Source organism: Euprymna scolopes, chromosome 44, assembly GCF_053919585.1.
Source record: "Euprymna scolopes isolate OS-2025 chromosome 44, ASM5391958v1, whole genome shotgun sequence".
Taxonomy (NCBI): Eukaryota; Metazoa; Mollusca; class Cephalopoda; order Sepiida; family Sepiolidae; genus Euprymna; species Euprymna scolopes.
The window spans coordinates 8,013,000-8,026,612 of record NC_136525.1 but is presented as its reverse complement, the minus strand read 5'-3'; the positions used below and the strand labels follow the sequence as shown (position 1 = coordinate 8,026,612).

The following is a 13,613-nucleotide window of genomic DNA, read 5'->3' as shown; positions in this document are numbered from 1 at the left end:
GAAAGAAGCTTTGTTCATGGAATCCACGTTTTGATTCAGGCACAGATAAAGAATGGGGAAAATTACTGACAGTGGTTTCAGCTAATCGGGTGTTATTTAAATGTATATACTAAATAAGGTAGGAGAAACTAGATAACATTTTGCCGTCGATTCCGAAACCTACTTTTGTTTTGTTTTTGCAGTGTTTGCATTTTTGTCGTGGTGTTCATCTACATGGACGAGCACAAACTCTCCCCCCAGATTTTATTCACGGTTTCGTCTATCCTGACCTTCATCGGTTACATCATCAAGGAACTCATCAAAAACGATCAAGAAGAGACTAGCAACAAAAGAACCCGTAAGTATATCCAAGTTTCTTATTGATTGAAATGAAGAACTGCATCAGTGTAAAGTAATATTTTTGAAATAAGTTTGTAAAGTAAAGGAGTTAAACCTAAGGATTCCAATGAATAATTAGGTTTACTTTATTTTAGATAAAAATCTTTAAAAAAATATCTTTAATGTAAAATAATATTTTTGAAATAACTTTGTAAAGGAGTTAAACCTAAGGATTCCAATGAATAATTAGGTTTACTTTATTTTAGATAAAAATGTTTAAAAAATATCTTTAATGTAAAATAATATTTTTGAAATGAGAATAATTCTGAGTATTACCTGAAGTGAGGATTGAACCTTCAACCTCCAGATGACCGTTGATTAAAACTGATTATCACATAGGACTTTATCAAGCCAAAAGATTAGACAAGTTTATTTGTCACATTTCGTTCAATACTTCCTGTACATTACATCACTTTCCTAAACACATTAACTCATTTTGTTGTGGAAATTTCGTCTTTTTACACCAACTGACTTCTTTCCAACAATTGACCTCATTCTGTAGTTTCCGTGATTTGAATTATTAACTCCTACTACTACTCTCATCTTACATGTTTAAGCTGATGGAACCTTTAGCCTTTGTATTGGTGTACAGAATTTCAAAATGAATCTTTTATTTAGATTATTTTCATCCTGTCAGCCATAACCGAGTAGAAGTGTTAAGTATTTCTTAATTATATTCTAAGTATCATCTGTAGTGAGGATTGAACCTTTAACCTCCAGACAACTGTCAATTAAAACTGATTATACTTATCACTTTATCCGTTGTGCCATGTGTAATATGAATTTTAAATAATTAGATAAGTATGTGTCAGACAGAACTGCGAATTCTTCGTTCATTTTATGGCTCCCGAGATTATCAAAGAGATTGCACCATCCTAGATATGTTTTTTATTACTATTTAGTAGTAAATGCCATGTTTACCGATTTTATATATGAAAGATTTTTTTGGAAAATAAATTTTGTGAACCTTCAACTTTCAAATGGAAGATACAAAAAAAAGTGCTGAGCAATAGATGTAGATATATTTAGATTTGGTTTGTGGGTACTTTAGAATTAACAATGAGTTTTATGATGCTGAGGATTAGCAAATGTGTTTTACAATGTTTTTAACGATAATAGAAACGATTTACGGGCTTGCTCTTATTGTGAGATTGTAATGACCCCCAAGTGCAAGAAAAAAGGAGAGAAAAGGAAAAGGATCTGTGAGATGCCTTCAATAAGTTTCCAGACTTTTTTATACAGGCATTTAAAATTGTTGTAGACTCTTGAAAATTCAGTATGTTATTGCTCTACATCTTATGAGATGACTAGACAATATTTATGATTTTGGATTAAAATGAACAGCTACAGCAGGAATTGGAACACAACTTACTAAAAATCACAAAACTTTCATTTGGTACCTTCTAGATGTTTTGTAGATAGCATGGTCCTTATTCAGTATAAGCACCTTTTTTTTTTATATTTGTTTTGTTTTTACTTCCCCGCCATTTTTTTTTTATACTGATACTTGCAATTTTTTTTAATGAGAAAATATATTTCTGTTATTACAAAATTAATTGGAAACATTTTAGAAAATACGATGAATAATTATTGCACAATTTGAGTTAAAAAAAAAAAATATAATTGTGTAACCTTTGTTTGGTATCTTCCGGCATTTTTTTGTAAACTGTCCGGACAATTCTGTCAATAACACAATCCTCATTCTGCGTGAGTAACCTTTTTTGTTTTTACTTTCCCCCAGGATTGGACGATGTGAAAACAGCCGTGATGTTTGTGGCATTCAGTTTAATCCTTTGCCCCGTTTTGGTTTCACTTACCCAAACAATAAGTACGGACACGATCTACTGCATGAGTACAGTCATGCTGCTCTCAAACCTACTCTTCCACGACTACGGACCCCACACGGCTGTGTAAGTATTGTCATAAAAACCTTTCAATGAAAGTGTGAATAATCTATATCTAAAAATGTCGATGTGTGTATGTGTGTTTACTATAGAAAAATAATTTAGACTAGGGTTTCCCAAAGTGGGCACCACGGAGTGAGGCTGAGGGCCTCCGGAAGCCTTTTTTTAAAGAGGACCAAATGCTTTATACGGAAAAATTAAATGATTGCGACATTTAATCTTTGATGTTTTTTTACCGAAAAGAGATTTGATACATGACTACAGGTGTAAAGAGTTTCAGGATGGTTCATGAAAAAAGTAAATGAAAAAATAAATGAACAAAAAATGCAACAATTTTCGATTAAACAAAAACATGGTTGTAAACACGAAAATCTAGTAAAATCACGAACAGGAACAACGAATGAAGTTAATTATTAGTTATGTTAACTTATAGACAAAAGAGAGCCATGGGTCGGGTTTATATTAGCATGTGGCAAATGACAATAACAAAAAAGCACGGAACAATAGATGTAGATATATTTAGACTAGCAGGGGTACCCGGCGTTGCCCAGGTGTTTTGAGGTGTGTGTGTGGAGGGGGGAGTAAAGAATAAGCGAAGTAATAACCGTGTTTAAACTTCTTAAAAAAAAATCGGAAAAACCAAAACAACAAAAAAAAAACAAAAAACAGCAAACGAATATAAAACTCTTAAAAAATTCGGATAACCATAAACAAAAAACAAAAAAAGGAGAAAAAGAAAAAAAAAAAACGTGTTTGGAAAAACAAGAACAAAAAAAAAAAAACACAGCGAAAGCGAAAAAAAAAAAATGGTATGAATAACCTTGTTTCAATATTAAAAGTTTAAAAATCGAAAAAAAAAAATATCTGATAACTCGGATTGAACCTGCAATCTTAAGATAACGACGCTGTCACTTAATCATTGAGCTATGGACACGTGGGCAAATATAGGTCGGTTTTTATAATATTTAAATGAATTCAAGGTACAACGTCTTTTGCGCATGTTGACGCATGCGTAGAAGTGTCATGAAGGACATGCGGCAATCTAAAAATCTGGAATAAATAGCGTTTAAAAGTCAGGCAAATTAAATACACGTGCGACCCCGTTGTTATATCGTACATATTATCATCTAGACAGCATATAAAAAGTTTTAAGAAGGAGAAGCCTACCGAAAAGCTTGGCGGAAAAAGTCTTTTGCAGACATACACAAAAAGTGAACGTACATACATTCATACACACACACATTTTCACTTTTATATATATATATACTAGCGGGGAGGGGGGGTACCCGGCATTGCCCGGGTGTTTGTAGGTGTGTGTATGGGGGGGGGGTAATTAATAATCCTGCTTAAATATTATAAAAAAGACGATGTAAAAAAAAAAAAAAACCCAAAACCAAATCATTATCGGGATCGTTATTTTTAGTTTTCACTTCTCCCCCCCCCCCAGATAATGGTGGGAAGGGGGGAAAGCAGCGCGAAAACTAAGAACGCAACGTTTTTCACTGTATTTATACTAAAATGCAGGACAAACAGGGGACAAAGCGAAATAGCGCGAATCTCATAAAAGTCGACGTAAATAAATCTAGAGACGACCCGCGTTCCTAAATCCTAGATATTATGATATAGGGGGTATATAAACAGTTTTAAGCGATAGTAACGAACCCGGGAACGTGTGCGAGAAAATCCTTTGCAAGACATACACGCAATGGTCACACACATTTTGCCTTTTATATATATATAGATAGATTTGGTTTGTAGGTACTTTAGAATTGACAGTAATTTTTATGACTCTGAAGATTGGCAAAAGGTTTTACAAAGTTTTTAGCGACAATAGAAATGATTTAAAATGGGGGAAAAGTCCACTTAATGACAGTAGACTTGACAGGGGTTCAGAGGGACACTTGGTGAGTTTTAAGCTGAACAGTGCCGAGAGCAGTTGGTTGCTCAGAGGTCCTCAAGGGAGATTGGAGTTAACTAATGAATTCAAATTTCAAATTAATGTTTTTCATATTTATTTTAGAATTTATCTTGTTCGTGCTCCGTGAAAAATCTTTGATCTGCTCAGGGGCTCCATGGTGTCCTGAAGTTTGGGAAACCCTGCTGTAGAGAACCTATTGTTGATTTTATAAAATTATTGTTATATATAATGGCTTGGATTAAAGTTTATATATAAAAATGCCGATGTGTGTATGTGTGTTCCCTATAGAAAAAAAAGGTAGAGAATCTACATTAAAGCTAAAAGTATATTTTCACAAGGGTCGTTTCAAAAGTAAAGGCTGCCTATTTTTTAATTAAAAAAAACTAAAACATTGAAGAGCTGCAAAAATGGGAGTGGTACCATTAAAACGAGCAATCTTTTGTGCTCCAGAATTTATTTTTCCACATAGTAGCGTTCTCAATGTACTTTTGCCAGTCCCTTCTGATGTCTTGATCGTAAAAATAAGTCCAGATCCTGCTTTATCAATCAAATCTCTGTCCCCACTCTGAAATCGAACCCATCTCCTAAATGTGCTGACATCAACTGCATCTGCTTTATAAATATTCTGCAGGCGCCGGTAAATGTTGATCAATTTTTTTTTTTTTTTTTTTTTTTTTCTGCATGCAGGAATTTAATGACTCATCTGTGCTTCTGACACATATTAATGACAGGTGGTTGCTTTCTTCAAGTCTCACACTGTCAATATCTGTAACAGAGAGATGAAACTTTCAGGTTATGATTGCATAAGTTCAGTCATCATAACAATGCAATTTGCAATCCTCTTTGATTCATTCAGGTGGAATAAAAAATAGGAGGCATTACATGGAAGACATTGGTAATGGTTCCAAACCTCTAAGTGTAATAAAAACAAAAGGGGGGGGGGGATTGTCAAGAACTCCTTCTAACTGACGTTGCAATTGATACCAATTTCTCTTAACTTGAACCATAATTCCCAACACCAACTTTCAACGTCTATGTTCTCTCTTGGTTGACAAAAACTCGGCTCACTATCCTCTCCAATTCATCCTTCTTATAGACGCCATTCCCCTCATTTACAAATCAATTCCGCATGTATATCAAGAATTCATCTATAAAATTAAGTTTTTCTTTCTTTTTTTTCCTTCCTCTGATCCCATTACCAAACAGGCCATACAGAGGGACTGACACTTGTGTGAGTAGTATCTTCTATTACTTTTGCCACACTGTTTCCTAAGAAAGTTATGAAGACAGAATACCCTTAAAACTTCCAGTATATCCTATTTTGATGAAGTTGGATCATATGTATAAAATTATTTGGGAAAAACAATGAAAAGATCCCCCCTTTCCTATTCCCAAGGGAGTTGTAAGTGTAGATATATTCTATTTTGATGAAATTTAAATCATATGTATAAAATCATCCATAAAAGACAATAGGCTTTCTAAGAACCTCCGTTAAATTTTGAGGCAATTTTTGTCGGCAAGAAAAATAGTAGTCAAACGTGGCATCTGTTCATAATTTCTTTTTTTTCCAAACGACAAATAATGGAAGTGTGTCTGTGAGAGAAAGTACAAAACACCCCCCCCCCCGATAAAAATGTAAAAAAAACTTTGATAATTGCTAAGTGCGAAATGTTTCCTCAATATCTCTGTCCGCATATAGTGACTATTTCAGTTAAGGTGAAATGGTTTAAGTTGGCAGGTTTTTTCAAAGTGGTGCAGTGGTTAATGACACAATCTGACAATCTGGGTGTCCCAGGTTCAAATCCAGTTCGTTTCACAAAAAAAAAAAAAAAAAAAAACTCACTTTCACTTAGGATGTTGGCAACCTTCACTTGGTCCCCCCTGTAAGTACCCAATATCTTTCTAGAAAGAATTCTTACTAGAAAAATATCTGGGAAACCAATGCCAACAATAGAATATTCAGATTCATATGATATTATGATAATAAATTGCTAAATTTTGTGTGACAGGGATGATATATATATATTTTTTTTTTTTTACATAAAGGTCACCACTTATCAAGGTCCAGAAGCAACTCGGGGATAAGGGTTATTTTTTTTTTTTTTTTTTTTTTTTTGTACAGTAATCAATGGGATAGTGTTGCAGTATTCATTAGTATTGGAGACTTGATAAAGTGTCATTACTTAGGGGTGGGGGTCGGTTCATCAAGAATTTGTTTATGTTGGACTTGAAGACATCCATGTTGAAGTCAGGAGGGAAACAGGCAAGCGGTAGAGAGTTCCACAGGCGTGCAGTTCTAGGAAAGAAGCTTTGTTCATACTGCGGTTTCATATGTTCATTAATATATTCTTGTACAAATTGATACACATTGGGCTTTATGATAAAGCGGGTGATATTTCATCACTAGCAACATTTGCCTCTGAATATAATCTTCTTTTACTTTTAGGGTTTCCAGTCCTTTATCTTTGAATGCTGCCATTTTTGCGGCCGTATGTCTAGCTTCCAGACTACACAGTCCACTTCATGCCTTTTCAATCGTGACTTTTGCCCTCGAGATTTTTGCCTTATGGCCCGGACTTCGGATTGAACTCAAGGTAACACTTTAACCATAACTCTGACCCACACTCTTCATTAATTTAGATTATTTGGGTCACCGTCCTCATCTTGTGTGTTATTCTCACAACATTTCAGTTCTAATATTAGATCCTGATTCCCGTATTTAGTAAAGTGTTTAAACCTAAGGATTCCAACCTATTTTTCTTTTTAATTTTGTGCTTTATTTGTGACTAGGGGGGGGGTACCCGGCGTTTCCCGGGTGTTTGGAGGTGTGTGTGTTAAAAAAAGGTGTAAAAGAAAAAAAAAGTTTTGGTCAGAAGGTAGGATTGAACCCCGAAGCCTTGACATGAAGATAGAAATGAATGGGAAAAAAAACAGTTACCTAGCCATCACGGCCACGAGGGAGAGGAACTGATAAGGGCGTTATATGAAGGTTTATGAAGCGAAATAAACAGGTGCGAGGAAGTGGCGTGCTGTCTGACCTAGTTTTGCACTGCAAGCCAGATCATTTGCTTTCACGTTTCGAAGACGCGGCGATCTGATAAAATTCGGGCTAATTAAATACACACATGACCCCCGTCGTTAAGTCGTAGTTATTATGATTTAGACACGATATAAAAAGTTTTAAGTATGAGCGAGCCTACCCAGAAGGCCTGTGAAAAAAGCCTTTCGCAGACATACACAAAAAGCGAACACGCACACACACACGCACACACACACGCATTTTCGTTTTTTATATTTATAGACAACAATACTCCATGCATGGGCGAATGGTGGCCTTGTAGAGGTATAGGATACTTTCAGGATTCCAACCTATTTTTATGGTTGAGATTTTTTGGTCGTTTTTCTTCGTTTCGTCACCTTTACTTTGTACAAGTTCCAATTCTAATATGATATCATGATTCCCATAACTAGTAAAGTAGATGAACCTAAGGATTCCAACTTATTTGATATTAATTATGCATTCCTATTTTTCTTTTTGATTTTGTGATTTATTTTCCAGAAAAAAGGTCACATCTATCAAAACATGATGAGCCTGGTTGTGGGCGTGGCAGCCAGTGGCGCCCTGATGTCTGTGTCTGCGATTGGGGCAGCAATTTTCATCTCTATTCATTTATTCATCAACTTTGTTTGTCCGGCATGGCTGTGTCGTCTGCAACCTTACAAGGAGTAAGTTTTTTTTTAATTTATTTATTTATTTTTTTTTTTTTTATTACATTTTCACCCCAAACAACAAGATACTTTCGGGTGTTACCCAATCAGGAATCTGTAAATTTACTGGCAAAAATAGCAAAGTGCATTAAATCTACTATTGCGTTTAGACTTACAATCTTACGAATTATCACTTGCGATAATATTCTCATCTTGAATTGTTCACAAGGAACTGTGGCGTAATGGATAAAGTACTAGGTAACATCCAATTGTTAAGTAACACTCCTCTGGAAGTTGAAGGTTCAATTCTCAGTGCGGGCGATATGAAAAATACAATTGTGAATTGCTTAAGACTTCTACCAGGTCATGGCTGACGGAATGCAGATTCCTGAGTTTGATAGAAAAATTTCTGAGTTTTACAAGAAAAAACCTGAATAAAATTAGAGGTTACAATTGGCCAAAACATTGTGAAAATCATACTAAATTCCACACTTGGGTAGAAGTTTCAAGTAATTTACAATTGTATTTTGAGTGTTGCCCCCACTGAGGATTGAACCTGCAACTGCCAGAGGAGTGTAACTTACAACTGAATTTTACTAAGTACTCTATTCACTATGCCATGGGTCCTCTACCCAGTCATGACTGAAAGAAGACTATGCTACCCCTGTGGATTAAATAAAGGGTTACGTTTGAAAACCCCTGTATGACAAAGAACGCTCTGGATGCCCATATACAGCCACCATTCATCACTGGCAAAAGTTCATTAATAATGGTGGTGACTATGTAGAAAAATAAATTCTGAAGGACAAAAAGTACCCTCGTTTTAATGGTACCATGTCTGTCTTCGTAGCTCTTCAACTTTTTGAGTAGAAAAAAAAATTAGGACGCTTTATTTTTGGAAGGACCCTCATAGCGGTGTAACGACATGTGTGCTATTCATGTGTATGTAATTAACACCCCCACTAAAAAATGGTACAGTCCGGTGACTTTATTGATGAGTGAGTAAGCTGACATTGTCATTGTGGAAGAGATTTAACTCCCCCACTGTGAACCAACCTGGACTTGAATACCAACTACTTCCCCAGTGACAATGTCAGCTCACTCCCTCATCAAAAAAGTCACCGGACCGTACCATTTTTCAGTAGGGGTGTTAGCAATATACACATGATTGAAGCACATGGTAAAACGACATTTATGTTGTTATGCCGTGTGTTCCGGACCGACCAAAGGGTCAACTAAATAATGCATAGACAGAGACATTGAAGTAATATTTCGCATTTTGATCAAAGTTTTCTACATTATAAGCAATGTCACCACCACATGGCTTCCACAGAGAGACTGATTTGAAAAACCTTTGTATCTCCCAGTTGCAAGAATAGTAATACACATGATGCATCTTAATATTGTTACGTAATTCAACTAAATTCTAGTCAGAATTTTCCATGGTACATTTTCCTAACCGTTTTTTTTTTTTCTGTCCTTTTTTCCAGCAATATCTATGGTCCTTGGGACGAAGCCATCATCCGAGACCTCACAATGCCTGTCACGTGAACCAAAGCCTCAAATGTCAAACATTCTTGGAGATTTTTTTTTTTTTTTTTTTTTTTAAAATAAGAGAATATGAATAAATATTAGTGTTGGGACGATTTATCGGGTTCGAGAATCAGAAAACTCGGAACTTTTTGGGGTATCGGAATCGGAAGAATTTGTGCAATATTTTTCGATGCCAAAACGATTCTTTTATCTTTTTATTTGAATTTGTTTAAAACAAAACCGTCTACTGCTGGTAGAAATAGCATATTTATTGATTTTAAATTACCAATAACGCTAAAAATCTATTGATCCCACCTCCGCACAAGTATGTTTCTATGTTTAATAAAATATGTGCACATTTAACGCATGTTTTTATGGTATCGGTAAAAATAGTTAAATATTTAGAGATTTATGAAGAATCTGAATCAGGAATTGTATCGGAATTGGTAATGGTATCGGAATTTGAGAAAATATTGGAATCGTCCCATCACTAATAAATATTCAACAAAATATATAAAAAGAAAATATATATTTATAAAATAGACAAATGAATGTACGTCTTAATGAGATGATATATCGATTTATTTTTCAAAATCATTCACGTATATAAATCAGTAAATATTGACTTAACTGTTAATATAACCGGAATTTGATAATTTTGAGAATTTTTTTTTTTTTTTTTTTTTATTGCAGAAATCTTTCGGTTTGATTTCTTTTTCGTTTTAAAAAAAAAAAAAAAATTATTCTTGAAATATCAAATTTTTCCATTCCGTTTATATCAAACAGTTAAATCAATGTTTACTGATTTATAAATGTGATTGATTTTGAAAAATCAATCAAAGTATGAAGATTTATAATCTCAACGGAACCTTCATTTGTTTGTTTTCGGTTCATACATCACATCGCTTCAATAGCCTGGTTTTCTACATTGCTAACAGCCTTCTTATACACTTACACACACACTTGCATATGAGTAAGTTTTGAAAACATATGGCAATTAAGCTACGTAGAATTTTCTGTGTTTCATTCTCATGAGAATTCGTCAGGCTAATGGATAGAATTGAAGTTACCACATGTTTTTATATATACACGTGGTGTTAAGTTTGCTAATCAGATTCTTCCTTATTCCCGCTCCTATTTTCAGCAGTCAAGAATTAGGGTAACGGTTTATCAGCCATCTAGAAGTACCTATTTACTATGCCTCCCCACGGGACAGAGTTAGACACCAGGGTCGTTTTTTAACGTGGAGAAAAGGTACAAAAATAAAAATTGTCTCAGTCGTGAAGGATTTCTCCTCCACCGAAAGAGAACAAGAAAATGAAGTGCAGCATCTGAAGAACAGATACTACACTTTGATCTTGACCAAAAGGCCAAGGAGAGTAGTTCAGCCATCTAGAAGTAAAGTATAAAAAATATTTAAAGCCAAATTTTTCAGGAAAAATGGCCAAAAAAGGCCAAATGGAAAATGTTCTGTATCAATGCTATATCAAATAAAAATGGCTATATTGAAGATGTTAACTCTGGGCTATATTGAAGATGTTGACTCCCAAACATTTGTGTCATTTCCCTTGAAATTAAAATCATATGCTTTTTATGTTTTTTTTTTTTTTTTTTTGGAGTAAATTAAATTTCTTTTAGATAAAAACACTTGCATTAAGGAATATTAATTGATAAATTTTATCGTTTTCATATTTTTTTAAAACAATACCCTCACCCCCACCTTTCATATAGAATTCTTCTTTTTTAAGCAATTACGTGCTGGAGAAAAAAAAACAAAACAATTATTTGAGAATTTAGAGTGAGGGATTAGTTTGCTTTATTTTTCATATAAAACCAAATTTAAAAAAAAAAAAGCCAAACTGCTCTAAAAAAAAAAAAGGCCGAATTCACTAAATTTGGTTTTAAAAGAGCCAATCCAATAACTCTAATGTATAACATATAATTTGGAAATCTATTTTCATTAATAGTTATTTTTCTAATTGTATTAGAATCGAGAATAAATTAAGGAATCGTTCCACCATTAATGTTGTATATACACTGATAAGTAGTAAAATTTTATGTCTAAAAACAAAACTAAATCTAACGCTTCCAAGATTTATACTCAAATTGTCTATGCGGACCCATGATATAACGAATAAAATACTCCTGTTTCACCTCCTAATATAGTCAGAAGAAATTGAAATGTTGCAAAACTCTCTGAATTACTGTCTCTTATAGTTTAAATTTCATTAAAATCGGATATACGCATATGAAATTTTAAGGAAGGGGATGAGTTCTGCCTTCACGTGTCACTTAGGGTTAGGGTTAGGTCATATGAATAGTCAACAAATAACAGGACACAAAAAGATTTGAAACCACTTCCCTTGTCCTCCCAGGAAATTTTTTATACATATGTACATTTTCTTAAAATAGGATATAATTGATGTTTTTAAGGCGGGGGCTTAGAGTCCCTTTAGCGGTGTACTTTCTATCTATAGGGAACACACACACACACACACACACATACTGACATTTATATATACAGATTTCACCTTATCGGTCGCTTAGAAGTGGAGTTACGTAAGATATTCAACAAATAACAGGACACATAGAGATTTGGAACCATTTCCTTTGTCTTTCCTGTAAACTTTTATGCACGTGCAAATTTCATTGAATATATTTGATGTTTTAAGAGCGTTCTACCCTCCTAGCCCCTTTTTGGGGTATACTTTCTTTCTATAAGGAGCACACACACACATGCACACACATGCATACGGACATTTATATATACACAGATTTCCGTCATCTTCATTTCAAAATCATAAATTGTTGATTCATTTGTGCACATTTTCATTTCATTTGCGTGAAAAAATTGTAAATCTGTTTTTATTTAAAAATTGTTTGTTTCATTTGTGGACCAACACAAAATATTTATTTAACTCCAAAGTTATTTGTTAAATTTTATTCTTTTAAATGAAAAAATAAAAAAAAAATATGAGTGAAATAAAATTGTTGATAAATTTGGTTTTACGTCAGTCAATTCTTTCTAGTTTGAAAGTTAGATCACACAACTTCATTGAAACTAACATGGATGAAACGATTGTATGGAGATCAAAAATAAATTATTTATTTATTTTTTTTTTTTTTTTACAAGTACATTACGTTAGTGTGGAGATTTAATGAAGTGTTTACTTAAGGGGGCGGTTCATTAGGAATTTGTATGGAGATCAAAAATAAATGATTTATTAACAGTTTTACAACTGGAAAAATTACAAAACTGAGGTCAGTAAGCATACTCCGCTGAATTTTCTTGTTTTTTTTTATTGTTTGGTCAATCCAGGGGCAGATAATCCTGATCGATTGATCATACTTCAAATATCACTCGGCAAGGAATATTACTATAAGAGTTCTCTCCCTTTAAATATAAAAATATTAAAAAATACAATTAATTACTCTTCACTTGGTGTCCTTTAACTATAAATATTATATATATATATATATATATATATATATATATCTGTTATGAAGGTGTTTGTGAATCATAAGATACAAATATGTTGAAATAAAATGGATGAAAACGATTCCATGTAAATCAACAATGATTTTACAACTGAAGGAATTGCTATTTCTTAACTTGAACGATTTATCTACCATACTCAAGAAACAAACTTCAATGTAAAAATGTGGGTGGTCCCCTATATATATATATATAAGGGACCACCCACATTTTTACATTTAAGTTTGTTTCTTGTGTATGCTCTCTCTCTCTCTATATATATATATATATACTAGCAGTTCAGCCCGGCTTTGCTCGGGCCCTATGCTATGTACTATTTATAACTTTATGTACATATATATATATATATATATATATATATATATATATATATATATTAAAAAGTTGGACTCGTGTCGAGGTAACCTACATCTAAAATTTCAACTGTTTAGACCCAAAATTGGCTGAATAGTTTAGTAGGGTCAGCAAAAGTCAACTCTTTCAACTTTGACCCCTTGGCAGCCAATTTTTTGCCCAAAAACCGATTAAAAAGCTTGCCCTATCGTCAAATACACTTTATGTACAATTTCAAATGTTTAGACCAAACATTGGCTGAGTAATTTGGTAGAGACCACAGAGATCAAATTTTTTTAACATTGACCCCAATTTTGACCCCTTAACATTTATTGTTTTGGGT

At 33.6% G+C, this 13,613-nt stretch overlaps 1 protein-coding gene across 1 annotated transcript in view; it reads left to right on the top strand.

Moving 5' to 3' along the window:
- LOC145268678 (phosphatidylinositol N-acetylglucosaminyltransferase subunit C-like) overlaps positions 1 to 12,444 on the top strand; it is a 30,634-nt gene extending 18,190 nt beyond the window's left edge. The window contains exons 3-7 of the mRNA XM_080124175.1: positions 183 to 337; positions 2,120 to 2,288; positions 6,647 to 6,794; positions 7,760 to 7,926; positions 9,399 to 12,444. Of these exons, the coding sequence (XP_079980301.1) occupies positions 183 to 337; positions 2,120 to 2,288; positions 6,647 to 6,794; positions 7,760 to 7,926; positions 9,399 to 9,459 (700 nt within the window). The 3' untranslated portion in view covers positions 9,460 to 12,444. The remainder of the gene's footprint in view (positions 1 to 182; positions 338 to 2,119; positions 2,289 to 6,646; positions 6,795 to 7,759; positions 7,927 to 9,398) is intronic.
- Positions 12,445 to 13,613: the final 1,169 nt, after the last annotated feature.